A 20,226-nucleotide genomic window follows, 5' to 3' on the forward strand; every position below is an offset into this window, starting at 1 on the left:
CGCCGTTTTCGCCACAGTCAAACGGTGCCGCTGAACGATTGGTCAGGACTTTCAAGTCACTCATGTTGAAGTTGAAAGAGTCGCATTCTCGGGAGGACGCGTTATTGCTCTTTTTGTCCTCGTATCGCTCTCAGCCCCGAGATGGTCGCTCGCCGGCTGAGTAGCTCCACGGTCATCACCGAACCTTGATGTCTTTGCTACATCCGCCGCATCAGGTTCCTGTGCGGCGGCAGACACCTGCTTTTGCTCCAGGCGACGTTGTCTACTATCGCCACTACAAAGGTTCACGGTGTTGGCTCGAAGGGCGCATTCTTCGCTGCCTCGGACGCGCTATGTATCTGATTTTGGGGGCCTCTGGTGAGGTGCGTCGGCATCTCAATCAGCTGCGTCTCTGTCGTCGCACGGGATCTGCCGCTCACCGCCTCCTTTCAGCGACGGTGCCGTCCGGTCAGCGCCCCGGGGACCCATCTACTGGCTCGCCTCAGCCCCAGGTGTTACCGACGCTGCCTTCCATTTTGCCCCATGGCGACGCGCCGCTGCCGCCACCGGCGCCGCCTGTTCTCCCGCCGGCGACGCCCGCAGTGGACGCACCGCTGCAGCCGTCGGGCGCCTCCCTGGGTCACGCGCCTCCGATCGCTTCCCGTGACCAGTTGTCCTCTGACATGGAACTCTTGCCCGCTCCTGACCGTATGTCGTCTTGGCCCGTCGGGTGCCCCGGCCCGATGGAGGTCGACCCTTCGGCCCCTCCTGTCTCTCTACGGGCGCATACACCGCATGTTGGCGTGCACCCTGGAGCAGGTTTTCGGGCGTTTCCTAGCTCCACGCGGTCCGAATGGCAGGGTGCGAGTGGCACAGCCTCGCCTGTTGTTAGGCTCCCCACCTCGTCGCATACGTCAACATGGGGTCCTCCCCACGGCAGGCGGAAGCCTTATTGCACAACCGTACGCCGATTTGCGGGGGAGGAATGTGGTGTCACTGCCAGACACCGCACTTGCTAGGTGGTAGCCTTTAAATCGGCCGCGGTCCGGTAGTATACGTCGGACCCGCGTGTCGCCACTATCAGTGATTGCAGACCGAGCGCCGCCACACGGCAGGTCTAGAGAGACTTCCTAGCACTCGCCCAGTTGTACAGCCGACTTTGTTAGCGATGGTTCACTGACTTCTACGCTCTCATTTGCCGAGACGATAGTTAGCATAGCCTTCAGCTACGTTATTTGCTACGACCTAGCAAGGCGCCAGTATCCGTACTATTGATATTGTGAATCATGTACCATAAAGAGCGACGTTCGTCATTAATGGATTAAATTTAAATATTCCACCAGCTACGTCCGTTTTTCTCACTTCTATTTCCGTTGTCATGTTCCAGACCTCACGCCAGCCGGCGTGACCTAAAACGCGTGCATATCGGCCTCCTTTAGTAACACGGTGTTGGCTCTCCTGCCAATCACAACAAGCATAGTGCATCGTCACCGCTTTCACCCGTTTCATGTGTCGCTACATCACCAATTACATGGTGATGACTTTAATCGTGCAATTCTGTCAATGGGCATTAACAGAGAATGCGTTATAGTTCTGCCTGTTTACCGATGAAGCGGGTTTTACAAACCACGGGGCAGTGAATCTACGGAACATGCATTACTGGTCCGTGGACAATCCTCGCTGGCTCAGACAGGTAGAGCGACAGCGACCGTGGACACTGTAAATGTATGGTGCGGAAACATTGGCGACCACTTCATTGGTCCTCACTTCATTGCAGGGGCCCAAACAGCTGCAACATACATCGCGTTTCTACAGAATTATCTGCCAACGTTGCTCGAAAATGTCCCACTGGAAACGCGTCGACGTATGTGGTATCAGCATAATGGTGCACCTGCACATTCCGCAATTAACACTAGGCTGACCCTTGACAGGATGTTCGACGGGCGTTTCATAGGACGTGGAGGACGCATAAATTGGCCAGCCCGTTCTCCTGATCTTACACCTCTAGACTTATTTCTGTGGGGTACGTTAAAGGAGAATGTGTACCGTGATGTGCCTACAACCCCTGAGGATATGAAACAACGTACTGCGGCGACATTACACCACATGTACTGCGGCGTGTACGACATTCATTACGCCAGAGATTGCAATTGTGTGCCGCAAATGATGGCCACCACATTGAACATCTATTGACCTGACATGTCGGGACACACTCTTTTCCACTCCGTAATTGAAAACGGAAACCACGTGTGTACGTGTACCTCACCCCTCATGGTAATGTACATGTGGGTCAGTGAAAAAGACCAATAAAAAGGTGTTAGCATGTGGACGTAATGTGCTGTTCCAGTCTCTTCTGTACCTAAGGTCCATCACCGTTCCCTTTGGATCCTTACGTAATTCGGTGCTCCCTGATACACACGATCGAACAGCGGAGGAGTAGTACTCAAGCGTCAACTTTAGGTTAATATATCTCCGGATGTAATTAACATTTTACAATGCAACAAACGGCACTGATTACGTATTAGTTTATATGTTCAGATGTGCTAACGAAACTAACGGGGTTCCATTTAAAAACAAACGCAGGTTTGTGTTAAAAAACATACTTCCGTGCATTTTTTTATGGTTTGTATTAACCATTTACACTAGCCCCTCTCCTCACGTTCTGTGGAATCGGTTCGTCAGTATTTGATGTGGTTTATGAAATATATCCAGCGGTAATGTTAGCTGACTCACCCTGTATAAGGTCAATTTCGTAGGATGATTCTGTTTATGCGTGCTTGGCCTGCAGCGCCAGTGACTTGTGCCTGAATGATTCACATGTCCCGTTAACTGTAGGAATCGTCCGTATGGAGAGGTCTGTTGGAATGCAGGAATGTTGCTGAGTTAAATGTGTCATCCTCTAGACGGCCAAATAGCGAACTAATACTCAGTATGTATTGGATAGCTGTCGTGATCAGGCTAAAAACCGAGAAGATTGAATGTGGACATGTTATTCCCTTCCATGTAAATTATTCGGTTGAGTGCTTCTTCACATCTCACATCTTTATGTAGTTGAGAGAACAGCGATTGTCATGTCCGCATCTAGCAGGTGTAGGACACGTTTTCTGGTTCTCTAGACATGAGAAACACCTTAGTTGACTCTGTAAATTATAGTGATGATTTCGAATCTATTACATCAGTGAGAGCGGTATTCGCGAATGGAAATTTCATTTTCGTATATTTGTTTCTAGTTCTCATGTGAAGGTCTTCGCAGGCGGGATAAGTGCTAAAGTTTCGGGTTTGTACAGAAATAATTTCCAGTCTATATCTTTGTAATAACGTTGCGTGAGCGATTGGTAGAATACTGCTGTGTGCTTGATATCGAGAAGTAGCGCGAAAATGGTATGCTATTCGGGCAAACCATGCGAAAACACATGTGTTCTTGTAATACCAGAGTCTGGAGACGGGTGTAGAAAAGCAAGCAAGCAGGTCCGGACAGAAACAGTAACACGTTTGTGCAGAGGGGAAACGAGCCTGAATCTATAAAACGGTTTTGAGAGAGACTTTGATCCGCTGAGGTAACTCTGGTCATGCGTTGGGGTAGGATGACCACCCGACCTCATGGGAAAATACCTAGTGTTGTGGGGAGTAAATAGAGTGCTGTCTGTCTTAGCGGTATATGCACGAATGATGTAAAAGGGGTGATTCTGTATGGCTGAGGATAAGAATTGTACCTTTACTACATCGACAAGGTACATGGTGGTACATTCATGGTTTGGGGGTAGATTTCAAGCTCTAATATACAAACTCCTGTCCTCAGTGGAATCGTGGTGTAATTGACTAAGAGTCTTTCTGTGTTTGACGATATGTAGGGGCACTTTTCAGGGTTTAATTGTCGGTGCAATGTGACGATCTGTGTAAAATAGTTTTATTACCGCTGAAAGTCCCGCCTGCAGAAAGAAAGAAAAAGTGGATGATGCCTCCACACCGGCTGAATTAGTAATCTGGAGGGAAAATTCGATAAGAACCAATCATAATGCTCGATTCATCCTTTGTGCCGGGATATGAGAGTCTCTACATGGCTGTAAGAACGTTCGCGTATGTTGAAAGCAGTAAGGGTAGCATGTGATGGATGGGGTGCCACGTTAGGAGCTCGAGGAAGAATGCATTCGACATTATTCTGCGCTATTTTCGTGAACAGGTTCTGTTAGGGAAAAAAAAAGTTCCATGTGGACAAGCTGAGACATCAAGAACAGCTGCTATTCCTGGGACACTATACAATTTCGGAGAGGTCGACCCGGTTGTTATTTTTTACGTAGCGATGTGACAGCAGTATAATATTGAGAACCTTGTTAGATGCGCATGCGATGGTGTGTTGTCATCCTGGGCAGGTAAGTGCAGCTAGATGTGTCTCGCATATGGGGCTAGCATGAGTGCGACATGGTGTTCTGTGACGTCAGTATAACACTTGGAGAACTCTAACGGTATACCCGAAAACGACGCAACTCTCACATGCTCGCTGCAGGCAGCAGTGGCATGAGAGCTGTGTCCTCGACGCGCTCACCTTGGAGCATCTGCACTCTGCAAATAGGTCTTTGATTCCGTCCTGTCGCATCAGCAACGGTGCCCAGGTGATCACATATTTCGAGAGGAATTTCTCAGGTGTCTACTATGAAAGGGATGCTGCCACCTTATGCTTGTGGGCACCTGTGCGTGACTTGGAAGCTGACAGCCGTGTCACTTCATGAGGGACACCTGTAGCCTGTGCGTTCCAGGGGACAGGGGGCGCCAAGCAGTGCTTGCATACATTGTTTGAGTGTATATTGTATTATTTTGCGAGCAGTTCTGTAGGCTGTGCTATGCATTATTTGGACAGTTTAAAAGTTGATTTCGTGTCTGCACATTAGTGTACTGCAATATTTAGGAGCAGTTTGCAGGTCTGTACTGAAATTATTTCAGTAATTTAGGAGTTGTTTATAGTGCGTTATTTAGGAGTATTTTATATGTCTGTGGGCTGTGTGGTATGACCCCAAGCATGTCAGAGCAAGTGTTTTGTATCAGTGTGATAAATATAACAGATCCCTAAGTAAATTGTTCCAAAACATATAAAGTACACTCTTTCCTCCCTCCAGAAAGCCATCTTGGATTACATCACAGAGTGGACGACAGCTCCCTCTGGTGGTGGTACTGTGTACTAGATCAGTTGGACTCCGGACCCCATGGCGACCACACTAGATGACGGTAGTGCTGTAAATTGTTCAAACAAAGACTGCATGCAAAATAAAGACTTATGCCCCACACAGGCTGGGTCCTTTTCCCTGCCAATCCCTAGGAAGAGATGGCGGTTGGATGACATATGTTAGTGGAGGTAGCCCAACTGCCCTTTCTTTCCTGCCATTTTCTTATGTTAGTAGAAATAGTGGATAGACCTATCTTCCCTTCAAAATTTAGACTTCCTACCAGTTCCTAGGAAGAGGTGACGGTCTGACGACCAAAGTGACCTGTTTTCCCGCCATTTTCTTATGTTGGTAGAGGTGTGTTGCAATGCCCTGAAGGAATTTGAACATCCCGCCATTTTCCAGGGGATGCAGTTAGGTTAGTGGAGGTATCCCAGTTGACCTATCTTCCCACCAAAATGCAAACTTCCCGCCATCTTGGATGACGTCATGCGCTGTTGCCAAGTATACACACTGCCATGTTGGATGACACCATCGCTGCATCTTGGATACATCTGGCAACAAAGGAATGTGGGGTGGCATCAGCCTAGCCGCACTACTTGTATAATATTGTTTTTTGCGCAGCATTTCCCGTAAGCTTAATAAACCCTACAGTTATACACAACAGAGTCACCAATAATATATAATCCTTCATTATTTACAAGTCTACCAACACTGGAACAACTTTTCGATTCCACGACCTTCGAAATCACATGGTTTTGAGGAGAAGTATTCGTGAAGCCATGTTTGGAGCGCATTCTCATTCAGAAAGGAAGTTCCTTGAAGTCTGTTCGACTGAGAGCGAAATATGTCAGAGCACAAGATCAGGTGAATAACATGAGCACAGAGTGACTTCTGCGCCCAACTCCTGTATAGTGTTTTTTGCCAGTCTAGCGAGACGCAGGCAGGCGTTATTGTGGAGTAGTATCACTTCACACAGTCTTCCCGGTCGTTGTTCTTGGATTACGTCTGTAAGACGTCTCAGTTGTTGACAATAAATGTCGGCAGTAATGTTAAACTTCAGGGAAGGAATTCATGGTATGTTCCACCAGACACATATTATCTTTTTTGAATGCATGCAGGTCTTTGTATGGGCAGATTCTACATTATTTGGACTCAGACTTTTCTCCCTTTTCCTTGTCTTAGCATTATGTATGTATGTATGTATGTATGTATGTATGTACTATGTATTAAACCAAGGACCTAGAAACGATGGAGAGGCTACATCCCGCTGTAGCCCTCAGTGGTTCAGAACCCCACAACAGGCCACAGTAGTCCACCCACCATCGCTGCCCCACATCGAGCCCAGGGTTATTATCTTAGCATAGGGCTACCATTTGTCGTCACCAGTACTAGTAAATGATAGTAATGGTCACTGTTGTCCAGAGGCCAATTGATGACAAGCAAGATGGTCAACCTCAGATTCTTGTGATGCTATATAAGAGCACATGGTACCCATAAATCAGATTTTTGAACCTTTGCCATTGCATGCAAATATCGCACCATGGTGGAACGATCAAAGTTCATAACTTTTTCCAGTTCTCAAGTACACTGACCAGGATCATTGTGGATTAGTGCATTTAAACGATCTTCATCAAGCATCTAACATCTTCTTAAATGTGGAGAGTCACTAACATAAAAACAATCCTGCTTAAAACGAGAAAACCATTATCTTGCCATGCTCTGTCCAATGGCATTTTCCCCATACATGCTGTTTCTGGCTGCCTCCCCAGCTGTCACCCCTCTACTGAAAAAAAACAAAAAAAATTATGATGGAAATGTTCCTATTCTGTACTCAGAATCCCATTTTAACGCACCCACAGCTCCACTCACTATCTCCAAATGACAAATTGATAACATGTAAACTCAGAAGGGAATACTGAACTACAAATAAAAAATGCAATCGATAAAAAGCTCATAGCTATTGGAATACCAAAATACAAAACAAAAACGCATCGAACTTATGCCACAACCTAATATTTTTCATCTCGATCAGAATGACTACGTTTTCAGAGTATAAATTTTAACTTTGTTTATTTTGGATTCCAATCTTACGTGTTGTGCATATGATATGATGAACAAGACAATGACAGTATAGTCGAAGGGTTTCAGTCCTCTGAAGTATGACCTTGAGCTTTTGATTTAAGCAACCTACAATCTCTGTATGTTGTGAATAAATGTTCTTTCACATGCACCCATTGGGACAAGAAGCTCCTTTTTCATTTCCTGCTTGTGTATTTTGCCCATTCCTGCAAGTCCCTACAAACAACGAAAACTGCCTATCTCGAACAATGAAAGCTAGCTTGTTCACCTCAGAGCTGATTGTGAGGTTGTTGAGTACCCAATAGGTTTTCCAGCAGCTGCTGTTAAAGGATGCACCTTACCTGGGCTGGTTAACTGACCTCAGAGTGGAATGTGGGGTTGATAAGTTTGCGGTGCACCTTCCACCGGCTAACATCAACGGTGACTAACCCATCACCGACGAAGGCCCGCATAGCGTTGGTGCATAAGGTGCCACGGTCTACCAGCTTGGACGTCAGCAGGATGTGCTGGACATCGTCTGGGTGTGCCACCATCACCAATAGCATTGGCCCCACATACAGCCTGCCGCAGGATAACCAGGGTAACCACATGTTCATGTGTTGGCATGGAAGACAAAATCCTGTACATGTATAACTAATGAGTGTGACACAAATGTTGAGGAAGACGACAATAGACCAGTGAGAAAGTGTACACGACTGTATAAGATCAGTAAAACGCGCTAAGAATTCATTATGATTTAATGTATTCAGATTCTCTAATCAAAGTCTGTAAACGTCTTGGCAACAAGTCAAAGATGGAGTGCATTTGTATCTGGAGATTTCTATAAATAATTCATTCGTCTTTGCCCACAAACATTCAATAGTAGCAATGGCGGTTTGCAATGAACAAACGCTGCCAAACAGTCTATATCTACATGCACATGGATATTCCGAAAGTCACACTTAAATGCCTAGCAGAGTGTTCGTCAAACCAGTTTCACAATAACTCTCTAATATTCCACTCTCGAACAGCGCACACACAAAATGAACAGCTATATCTATCTGTGAGAGCTCTGATTTCCATTATTTTATTATGATGACCGTTTCTCCCACATAGGTCGGGGTCAACAAAATATTCAAAGTATTTTCGCATTCTGAGGAGAAGGCTGCAGATCGAAATTAAGTGAGAATGTCTCTCCAGTGTCTCATGGTAGCCATACTCGACGCACTAACTATGGAGTAAACATGCAGGTCAACAGAATTGCGATGCTTACATTTTTCAAAGATTATTTTATCATTCCTCGTGCTCCTATCTGGGCATTGTCTTGATGAGGTATGCCATATGATGTTACCTCAAGAAGGTAAGTCATGATCGAAATCCTCCCCGTAGGAGGTCAGATTGTATGTTGCCCCAAGCCAATTCCATTGGGAGTTCGTTTGGCAGGCCACTGAACAACTTATTGTACTAGGACTGCACTCACACCTAATATGTATAGAACCATCACTGTAAGACATTTTGAAATGATTAACAATAGTAAAACACGACCCTTACCTCAGCAAGTGAGAACTGGCGTTCATGTGCATCTCGAACAGTACGTAGCTTGTGATTTGTTGAAAGCAGAAGTTGACCCAATAGTATATGTGATACATATCCAGCCTCCAGAGAATGCCTTCAAACAAGATATCCAGAGAAAAGAGTAACATGAATGCTGCTAGTGAATCAAGATGTCAAGACACCAAGATGAGTGTGAGCTGACTATCCAACGTATTATTTTTATAAGAAGATAATAGCTCATAAGATTCGGAACTGGTGAAATGTTGTTCCTCCACCCAATGTGATCAAGAAACCTGGAAATAAAAAATTGTTTTCCAAAGTAGAGGGTGGTATACTCACCCTTCTGAAACACAAAGAGTTGGACAAGCAGAAGTTTAACTTTACATAATGTGAGATCATAAATGAGGATATCCTGTTAACAACAATAATTGCCCTTTTCGAAGCTACAGCCTTTGATGAAACTCGTAATATTCAAATTAAAAGAAAAAAGAAAAAGAAAAGAAACACATGGTGTCACGCTTCTCACTTGGCATTCATACAGGCACCTGCAGTCAATGGTACAAATCGTAACTAATCCTATGCTTCTTCATATAGCACATAAAAATGTTATATGACAACTAAGAAATGGCAATATCTTGCATCAATGTCAAAATAATACACATGCATATATAATCCAACATGCTCCATTGTCAGAAAATTTCCAGAAGAGATTTTTTATTTCAGAGTTTGCAGTACGAAAAAGGAACAAATGTTATTTTTATGTTTCCTAGTATCTGTGCAACCTAGATGACTTTGGCCATGTTTCTGCACAAACTCATTAGGTGGCAGGGCTGTGATTAGCAACACACTGCGTGGGTTATAGGCGCATTACTTACGGTGACACAGTGAATGCTGATTGTGAGCAAAGAGTGAACTTCAAGTTCTGCTTTAAGCTCAGGAAAATCCCTAGCGAAACGTGAACAATAATTAAGCACGCATACGCATGCAAGGCACTTTCAAGAAATCGTGGTTTCGAGCACTTTCAACAAGTCGTGGTTTCGAACAATTTCAAGAAGTTGTGATTTCGAGTGGCACAGAAGGTTTTGTGAAGGCAGAGAGTCAGTGCAAGATGATCCCAGACCTGGTCGCCCATTTACAGCACATTCTCATCAGCTACAGTAATTTCTAAATCTTGAATAGCATCAAAGGCTTGAACATATACAGGATAATGTAGTTCATGAATCACTGGTCCACCAAATTCAGCACTAGGCTTAAAAAAACAATAATATTAGTTTATCGATGGAAAAACGATTTACAATCATTACATTAGCTAGATTAATGTCTGTGTTGATTAATTCGAATGAAATAATGTTAGGCACGTCATTGGCAACAGTCTTTTCAATAGCTTCGAGAATGTGCTCCATAAATCCAAGCACACTTCCAATACTGTTTAGAATTCACATGGTTTAATGTTTATATTAAGCTTTTTCAGATGAATAAATTTTTACAAATTTTTCAACCTACACTGACATACAGAATTCTATTATTTCTCTATCACAATACAGTTTACTGTTTATCAATATAATTTTCAGGGTTACAAAAGTTGAATAAAAAACCAACCAGTGGAACATTACTAAAGCTGTCTCTTATAGGTACAGTCAAACTTTTTCCGGAACAAATGACTTACCACTCAACTGAAATCTTCTACTCATTTATTAATAAATTTTTGATATAATTAAATGAAACCCGACTGGGAATCAAAAATAAGAATTCTAGAGAAGAAACCGAAATGTAAACATGGTAAGCTTTTAACAAATACTATTAGATGTAGGAATAGGACCAAGTGGTTGTGGAAAAACGAAGTTAATGATTGCCAACTATGGTATAACTCCAGGATGGTTAAACTGAAAAAAATTAATCATTTGTACATTTACTTTAAAAGTATGGATCAACTAAAATGTAGAGAACTTATAAAACTGTGCAAATAAAATTGAAGATAACCTTAATGAGAACATTACTACTTTTACCTAAAGTAATGATGAAATTATACCTCTAGACAAATGCGAAAATATTTTACTAGAGGTAGACATAAATGAATAGATTTTTTATTTAGCTCATACTTACTCAAAAATACCAAAACAATTAGTCAGAGATAATCTTAAATCTTTAAATATTTTCAGGTGAGATGACACAAACGTAAATCATATCCGCACAAGTTTGTTGGAGGAAATTTAATGTTCAACGATTTTAAAGAAATGTGTAGTAAAAGTTGGAATGACCAGTTTGCATTTTTTATGACAAACATAAGTAGAATACAAAAAAAGTGAGTTCAGAGACCAAACACAACATTTCATGAATGTTGAGCAAGAAGGTTAAATATAAATTTAAAAAAATAATGTTTTAATGTTTGTCACCTCTAATAAATGTTTCCAAAATACGACCTGGAGGTCACACTCCGCTGTAGAGTGAAAATCTCATTCTGAAAACATCCCCTAGACTGTGACTAAGCCATGTCTTCATAATATCCTTTCTTCCAGGAGTGCTAGTTCTGCTAGGTTCGCAGGAGAGCTTCTGTGAAATTAGGAAGGTAGGAGACGAGGTACTGGCAGAATTAAAGCTGTGAGGACAGGGCGTGAGTGGTGCTTGGGTAGCTCAGTTGGTAGAGCACTTTCCTGCGAAAGGGAAAGGTCCCGAGTTCGAGTCTCATATCAGTGCCTTTCATATCAGTGCACACTCCGCTGTAGAGTGAAAATTTCATTAAAGAGTTTACGCTTCTACTTTATGTGAAAAATTAGCTGTAACTGCAATTAGAGGAAACACGTATGGAAACGAAAAATAGGTATTGGCTTAGGTGTGAATGAAAATGATTGGGGACTATAAAAATATTAATCCTTATAAATTATTTTCTATATAAATGAATAACTTCAGCATAGTTTATGCAAGGCTACCAAGTGGCAAAACTCAAGCAAAAGGAATTAACATTAAGAATCCAAATACAGAATTAGAAGAATATAATTTTCTTATCCACATTTAAATGACACTCTAAAGAAGCAGAACGATGATAAAATTTTAAAAAGGTGGTATTTTAGCTCTAATAGGGCCTATACTTATTGCAATAGAGTTGTATTACAATCTTTTTCTTTTAAAAAAGAAAGATGACATGGATTAACAAAACATGAGGGAGAATTTCTATCATTATTTCTTGCAGCATTAAGTACAGCTTTACCACATACAGCTGCTGGAGATGGAGCAGCAAATGAAACAGCTGCTATCGTAAATGCAGTAATAATCAAGAAAAAGCTGATAAAGTATTAGATGAGTAAAAAGGCACATCCTAGCAATAGAGAAAAAATCTAGTACTGGAATAAAAAAGAAAAAAAATTGTACAAATAATAAAAAATGATAATAATCCTTTATTTAATTTTGATACACAGAAACTTGGTAAGCAATAAAAAATAAATACTTTCATGGAGGATGTATGACTGATGTATTACCTAATCATCCCAGAGAATATGAATGTGAAATAGTACATTTAGATACATCTGACCATGTTTTTAGTCACTGGATTTGTTATTACAAGAGTGAAGATATACAATTTGTTGCTGATTCATTTGGAGGAAATATGCCTAAACGACTAGTTCACTATTTGCAAAAAATGATCTATACTATAAAACTGAGAGAATGCAAATTTCATAAAGTAATTTATATTTGTGTCGGTTTGTTTCAAAACTGTTATTGGATAAATATAAATTCAATGTTATTTTGGCTTTAATAGATGGGCATTTTTGGAAATAAGATAAATAAACAAATTAATGAATTCGTATCACTGAAGCAGTTAATGTAGTAGCAATAAATGATCCAAAAATTGAATCCCATGCCCGGGTTCGATTCCTGGCGGGGTCATGGATTTTCTCTGCCTCGTGATGACTGGGTGTTGTGTGATGTCCTTAGGTTAGTTGGGTTTAAGTAGTTCTAAGTTCTAGGGGACTGTTGACCATAGATGTTAAGTCCCATAGTGCTCAGAGCCAGAAATTGAAAACATAATTAAACTGTTTCATGGTGTACTCAGCCATTTTCAATTTAAGTAAATGATATACTGATCTTAAAGATAGAAGAGCCAGTAAGTGGATATGATTCCGTCAGTACTCAGAAAAGGAATTATTAAATCTTCTTACAAAACCTGAATACACATGTATCCTAACAAAATTCGTTAATTATGTCACTAAAACAAATATTGATAAAGGGATTAATCAACTTTGTAGTGATAACTATAACTATAGAACAAATCTTGAGAAAAATATGAAATCATTTGCTTTAGATAAATATAATAGATGAGAAAACATAATACATGGTAGACAAATAATGTAAAGGATGAGAAAGACAATAAGGGATTTTACTTTATTAAACGAGCCCGAAACGGTAACTTCATTTTTCTATTGCGGCCAAGCCACGGCTGGCAGTGTTAGCTGCCTGTAAATTCTTTCATCCCATGGTCTAGTAACAGGAAGTCAGCACTAAGGAAGGACACCTTGATCACGTGCCTCTTTCATGTGCTTACGAAGGAACGCTGCCCCAGGCATTGCTTAGCAGGCAACGCTCTGGAAAGTTCCATGCTGTCCGCACAGTTTGCTCGGTCCTGACCAATCAGGGCCGAGGAAGCCGCGTGGTGCGTCGAATAAACCCAGCAGCTCGTCCCCGGGCTCACTCTCTTGTATTCTTGTTCACCCGTGAGGCAGGTCCGCACCCTGTAGCAGTTAACATCTCCCACTTCTCCCGGTGCTGCAGTGCTGTAGACTTAGTTTTGGCAGACAGAAACCTAGCCATATGTGTCGTTCCTTCACTTTTCCGTTTCGCGACATAGTCCATCATTCCCACTTTCATCTTTCCTCTCTCAAGACAACACATGAAGAGTCATGCACCACCCACAGGGGCACGTACCTCACGTGACGCGAATGGCGATCGCGCGGAACCCTAGCTGTCTAAAGTCATTCCTTCAGAATTCGCTTTCACGGCTTAGACTATCCTAACCACTTTCATCCGTCAACTTTCAACAGAACAACGCCTTTTGCAGTCTATTAGCCGGGAGTATCCTAACCCAAAACTATTCAGCCCATGTGTATTAACACAGTTAGACTTGAATATTTCATGTTGAAGAAGAGTTCACGAGAACAGTGTTCCATGCTCTCTGACGACAGCCGATCAGGTACCATCAGACGCAAACCGCGTCTAGCCAGCAGCTAAACACCAGTAAGGCGGAATCTATGTTCAAAACCTTGAGCCTTCTCTGACACTGTTTTTCCGTTGTATTTTCCGAAGGAATACCGACTATTGAAGTACTAGCATTTAACTGTATGACATGTCCCAGGACACTACGATGTATCCAAGAATAGATGGAGTTTTAAGCAACCAGCTGGGCCCAAGGAGGCCAGACTACTGAGACAGAAAGTTTAGTCGCAATATGTTGAGATGGTGAAGACGGCGAAATTGGTCGCAAAGTAAAGTTAGTCGCAAGATGTTGAGAGGATAAAGACGGCGAATTTTGTCGCACAGTAAAGTTATTTTTTATGTGAGAGAAATCGAGTTTGAAGAAGAAGTATGAAGTAGCTATCTTGCAGTCGCAGCATTGTCATATACACAGTTAAATAGGCGATACCATCGTGTCAACGATGCGCCGTGTACTATATCTTCAGAAATTATGTTCAACTTAGATGTTTCTAATTCAAATCCTCACACTTTCTGTGTCCACTGTGGAAATCTCTAGATTCTTGTCGAGTTCTGTTTTTCTCTTGCTGTCAACAGCGTTGACATTCATCAGCACAATCTTCATGTCTGAGAATGGAAACACATAGGATACTTGGGTACCTCATTTTTATATTTTCATGTTAATGTAACAATTATGTTTGGGCGCAAATGGGTTTCATAGGAACTTTGTTGTGAAATAATTTACTAATGCATAATGTAATTTTAAACATAACCCACTGAAACAACGCATCTCGCATGATGTCATGCATAACCCTACTTCTATTTTGTTGGTCTTCGGTGAATAAACCATATCGATCACGCATATCTATTCCGCTTTATTCAGTAATAGTATACCCCTTTTGTGACATTAACATTCGTCACTCTCACTTTGAAACACACAAATACGCAATACAGGAGCCCAAGAACATGTGGAGAGAGTGAAAAGTACAGACAGAGCAGTGAATAGCGTCGGTAAGCTTCATCTCTCTCGCTCTTAAACTTGACCCATGCTTCCTGCGCCGCGCACATGCTCGCTGCGTGCGACATTTGACAGTCGCATGACGCCTCAGCTTCACCCCTCAGCTGCCGCTTGCCGCTCTGATGCTGCACTGACCTTCTTCTGTGTAATCATTTGAAATATTAAAACAATTATGATAGCAAACAATGTGTTAATTTTATTTCATTCTTTCATTCAAGTTTACTGAATTAGGAACATAATTAATCTTAACATTTCTTCACAGTTTATATGTCTATCTTGAGTAGGGTGCAACTGCTTTTGTAAATTTTACCTTTGTGTTCTAATGATGTAGTAGATATAATCACTGTCATCATTAAATAACCTTAAAAGAACAGAAGTTGGTCTTAAATTACAGTTTTCAGTTTCAGAAACAACATAAGGTAACAATACATCTATTTCTCTGTTTATTCTTTTGATACATCGAAAGCCAGAACAACTGTTTCATCCAATTTTTTATTCATTTTTCATCCAATTTACATATTTCTTGTAAATATTTTATTTGATTTCTGTATGAAATTACTGTTTATTTTTAAATATTATCTTATAAAGGACAGTAAAACTTCTTTAGTCACCAGATCTGTAAATTTTTCAGCTGGAAACACGTTACATTTTAATATAAGTTTGTTGAATGCTGTGTTTCATTGTATATTCCAAGGTATCAGTGAATGACCGATGCCTAATTTGATGTTTCTTTGTGTCATTTTTAACTATATTCTCATAAATAGCATCTCTAGGACTTTTATATTGTAAAATTCTAGCTACATCTGTTCATTGAAACCATGGATTATTCTGATCAGCAGTTATCACATAGACTTGGTTGCCAGTATATGCATGTTTCTTTATAACCTGGTCCATGATCGACCCCATTTATCTTCCTGAAAGACGATTTTTAGACAATGCAGCACCAACTTTTTTCTTGGTATACTGCTTAGAAGTTATACCGTAAATATTTCGCTCTTTCTTCATCTCTACTACATCAGAAAGTATACTTCCGAGTTGTACACATACTTCGTCTTTTGCTTGTATTTCTATTGCCTGTTATTCAATAATTTTTGGGATTTATTTTTTTAACTGTTCTCATATACTTCAGATAATGGAGTAAATTTTTTTCTATAATAAGGTTAACATTGTGTCATTACCGAATTTTTTAAATTTTTAACAGTTAATAAAATCCATTTCTTTTGAACAAGATTATTAGGTCTTAATGTTTTAATTTCCATTTGAATAAATTCATATTCTAGAGCCAAAGGCTCATCGTATTTTATTTTGGTGTATTATATTTCGTTGTCTGTAAGAAAATTAATATGAACCTTTTCCATTTGTTTAAAATTTCCTCAAGCATAAATAGATCCTTTCGAAATTCCACGTAAAAATTAAAAAAATTCATTTGTAATTATTCAGTTTCTCTTCAAACAATAGAAACCAAATGTATTTCAACCTGTTTCCTAGATTCAGCTAATTGTTGTTGTTGACAGACTAAAATATATTCATCATAGATGTGGTTGTTGCGGTATTTCATGTAGTTCATAGGCTGTTTCAACTGTCACAGATTTAATTTACATAGAATAAAAATTACTGATTTCAGTAATTTCATTAAGAGTGTCACTATAGGTCACAATTTGTTTTTCATGATACATGTATTGCATTAAAAACTTCTAACTGAAATAAAAAATACGTAATAGAAAACCTACTGATAGAAAGAAAAAAATTTTCATTTATATATTTATCTACTTTGAAGCAACATGAAAGGGGATTCAATTATTAATATGAATGATTCCTTAGATAGTGTAAAATGAAGCTAACATTTTAAAGTACCCAGATGGTTGGCAATAAAAATCATAGCATTTACCTAAATCTTCTGCTTTCTCTTGCATGAAAATCATATTTTATCCACTTGTAACAGACCACACGAAATGATAGTTTTCCCATGATGATGATAATTATTATGTTTTTTTTTCCAAATATCCAATATGTTTCTTATATCAGTACACATTCTTTTCATGAGTAAATGTTACATAATTCATCTTTAATTCTTCCAAATTCTTTCTCAAAACATTCTCTAATTTTTGTTTCTTCAATAACACAATGATGCTTTTATAATTTATATGTTTTTCGATGTTTTGTTACCAACTGTAACAACTTAGAGGTTCGATTGTACTTATTAAATAATAATTTTAATTAAACTAATGAAAGATAATCTCAATAAATGGAAGTGTTTATATCCAAGAAGTGTAGAATTTTTGAAAGGTAGAAGTCAATTCATAAATTTCACACACTGAAATATACAAAGGATAAATATTCACATATGTGTAAAGCATGAATTAGAAATTATCAAGGAAATACATGTATTAAAGTGCATTGTGTGTGTGGAAAAAATATGACATCTGAATATTATAAGAAACATTTAATTTGATGTGAAAAGAATTCTAAAATATTGTTATTTATGAAAACTGATGACTTTGATAGTTCAACAACAATGTATAGGTTGCCAAAAAATTAAAGAGTTCAGTTTTTTTAGTTAAATCCCACATCCAGGGACAAGCTCTCAAGTAAATACAAGATTTGCCACTTAGAAGATAAGTTAAAAATGTTGTGTTTATGTGGAAAAGAGATAATTACAAGTAGTCTCAAAAAAGTTTATGGACATACAAGCATAAAAAATTAGCTGAAAACTAAAGTCATTTTTCAAGAGTCTAATGTTTTTTTTTTATTTTTAGAAATAGAGCAATTTACAGTTGCTTAATTTCATGACCATTGTAGACGAAATAATTTGCAGGAATATTTTAAATTAAGAAAAGCTGATTCAATTACATTTATTATTAGACATCATAAGACTCGAAAAATCTTTGGATACAATTACCATTTCAAAAAATCGAAAATAATGATGAAATTTTTCAGAAAATACCACTGAAATAAATATTTCCATTTTATAAAAAGTTATTTGAGAAGAAACAGTCAGAAAAACAATCCGAGATTATCTAGCTCATAAAGCATTTAAAAACAGATCGTTAACTATAACTTATAAAAATAACGGTAATTGAATAAAGCCTCATCATTTCTTAAATGCAGCAAAACCAAAAATTATTGAAATATTTAGAGACTTTTTAAAAGTATTTAATGTATAGAAGTAAATTAATTTATTTTGTGAGTACAAACTGCAGAAATTGATAATGTTCAGAAATTTGGACAACAAACACAAATCTACACTATCATTATGGAATAAGATTTGATTAAAAAATTCGAGAGTGGAATGCGAGATATTTTAACAAAATATTCTAATTTTCAAGCATGATAATCAGGATGGATATTAAATAGAATTATTGAGCTTCAGTTATTAATGTTTATTCATTTGATAATAAATATCAAGTGTATCCATTAAAAATTACAGAAAGCAAGAAAGAAAAACATGTACATTTATCACATTTTAAAAACAATAGAAACTCAGAATTAAACATTTTTCCTTGACTTTTTTCAGCTCGAATCGCAAAACATAATGAATCAAAATTTATTTGTGATATGTGTCTACTCTTCCCCATGAACCATGGACCTTGCCGTTGGTGGGGAGGCTTGCGTGCCTCAGCGATACAGATGGCCGTACCGTAGGTGCAACCACAACGGAGGAGTATCTGTTGAGAGGCCAGACAAACATGTGGTTCCTGAAGAGGGGCAGCAGCCTTTTCAGTAGTTGCAGGGGCAACAGTCTGGATGATTGACTGATCTGGCCTTGCAACATTAACCAAAACGGCCTAGCTGTGCTGGTACTGCGAACGGCTGAAAGCAAGGGGAAACTACAGCCGTAATTTATCCCGAGGACATGCAGCTTTACTGTATGATTAAATGATGACGTCCTCTTGGGTAAAATATTCCGGAGGTAAAATAGTCCCCCATTCGGATCTCCGGGCGGGGACTACTCAGGAGGACGTCGTTATCACGAGAAAGAAAACTGGCATTCTACGGATCGGAGCGTGGAATGTCAGATCCCTTAATCGGGTAGGTAGGTTAGAAAATTTAAAAAGGGAAATGGATAGGTTAAAGTTAGATATAGTGGGAATTAGTGAAGTTCGGTGGCAGGAGGAACAAGACTTTTGGTCAGGTAAATACAGGGTTATAAATACAAAATCAAATAGGGGTAATGCAGGAGTAGGTTTAATAATGAATAGGAAAATAGGAATGCGGGTAAGCTACTACAAACAGTATAGTGAACGCATTATTGTGGCCAAGATAGACACAAAGCCCATGCCTACGACAGTAGTACAAGTTTATATGCCAACTAGCTCTGCAGATGATGAAGAAATTGATGAAATGTATGATGAGATAAAAGAAATTATTCAGGTAGTGAAGGGAGACGAAAATTTAATAGTCATGGGCGACTGGAATTCGTCAGTAGGACAAGGGAGAGAAGGAAACATAGTAGGTGATTATGGATTGGGGCTAAGAAATGAAAGAGGAAGCCGTCTGGTAGAATTTTGCACAGAGCATAACTTAATCGTAGCTAACACTTGGTTCAAGAATCATAAAAGAAGGTTGTATACATGGAAGAATCCTGGAGATACTAAAAGGTATCAGATAGATTATATAATGGTAAGACAGAGATTTAGGAATCAGGTTTTAAATTGTAGGACATTTCCAGGGGCAGATGTGGACTCTGACCACAATCTATTGGTTATGACCTGTAGGTTAAAACTGAAGAAACTGCAAAAAGGTGGGAATTTAAGGACATGGGATCTGGATAAGCTGAAAGAACCAGAGGTTGTACAGAGTTTCAAGGAGAACATAAGGGTACAATTGGCAGCAATGGGGGAAAGAAACACAGTTGATGAAGAATGGGTAGCTCTGAGGGATGAAGTAGTGAAGGCAGCAGAGGATAAAGTAGGTAAAAAGACGAGGGTTGCTAGAAATCCTTGGGTAACAGAAGAAATATTGAATTTAATTGATGAAAGGAGAAAATATAAAAATGCAGTAAATGAAGCAGGCAAAAAGGAATACAAACATCTCAAAAATGAGATCGACAGGAAGTGCAAAATGGCTAAGCAGGGATGGCTAGAGGACAAATGTAAGGATGTAGAAGCTTATCTCACTAGGGGTAAGATAGATACTGCCTACAGAAAAATTAAAGAGACCTTTGGAGAGAAGAGAACCACGTGTATGAATATCAAGAGCTCAGATGGCAATCCAGTTCTAAGCAAAGAAGGGAAGGCAGAAAGGTGGAAGGAGTATATAGAAGGTTTATACAAGGGC

The 20,226-nt window shown here is 39.6% G+C and overlaps 1 protein-coding gene and 1 long non-coding RNA gene across 2 annotated transcripts in view; both read right to left on the bottom strand.

Annotated features, from left to right (window-relative positions):
- Positions 1–7,762, bottom strand: part of LOC126281830 (cytochrome P450 4g1-like) — an 83,109-nt gene extending 75,347 nt beyond the window's left edge. Inside the window, exon 1 of the mRNA XM_049981064.1 lies at positions 7,577–7,762. Within this exon, the coding sequence (XP_049837021.1) occupies positions 7,577–7,762 (186 nt within the window). The remainder of the gene's footprint in view (positions 1–7,576) is intronic.
- Positions 7,763–18,370: 10,608 nt separating this feature from the next.
- The window catches only part of LOC126281907 (uncharacterized), a 43,981-nt gene continuing 42,125 nt past the window's right edge, over positions 18,371–20,226 (bottom strand). Inside the window, exon 3 of the long non-coding RNA XR_007551310.1 lies at positions 18,371–18,759. This is a non-coding gene — a long non-coding RNA (uncharacterized LOC126281907). The remainder of the gene's footprint in view (positions 18,760–20,226) is intronic.

Source organism: Schistocerca gregaria, chromosome 7 (genome assembly GCF_023897955.1).
Source record: "Schistocerca gregaria isolate iqSchGreg1 chromosome 7, iqSchGreg1.2, whole genome shotgun sequence".
Taxonomy (NCBI): Eukaryota; Metazoa; Arthropoda; class Insecta; order Orthoptera; family Acrididae; genus Schistocerca; species Schistocerca gregaria.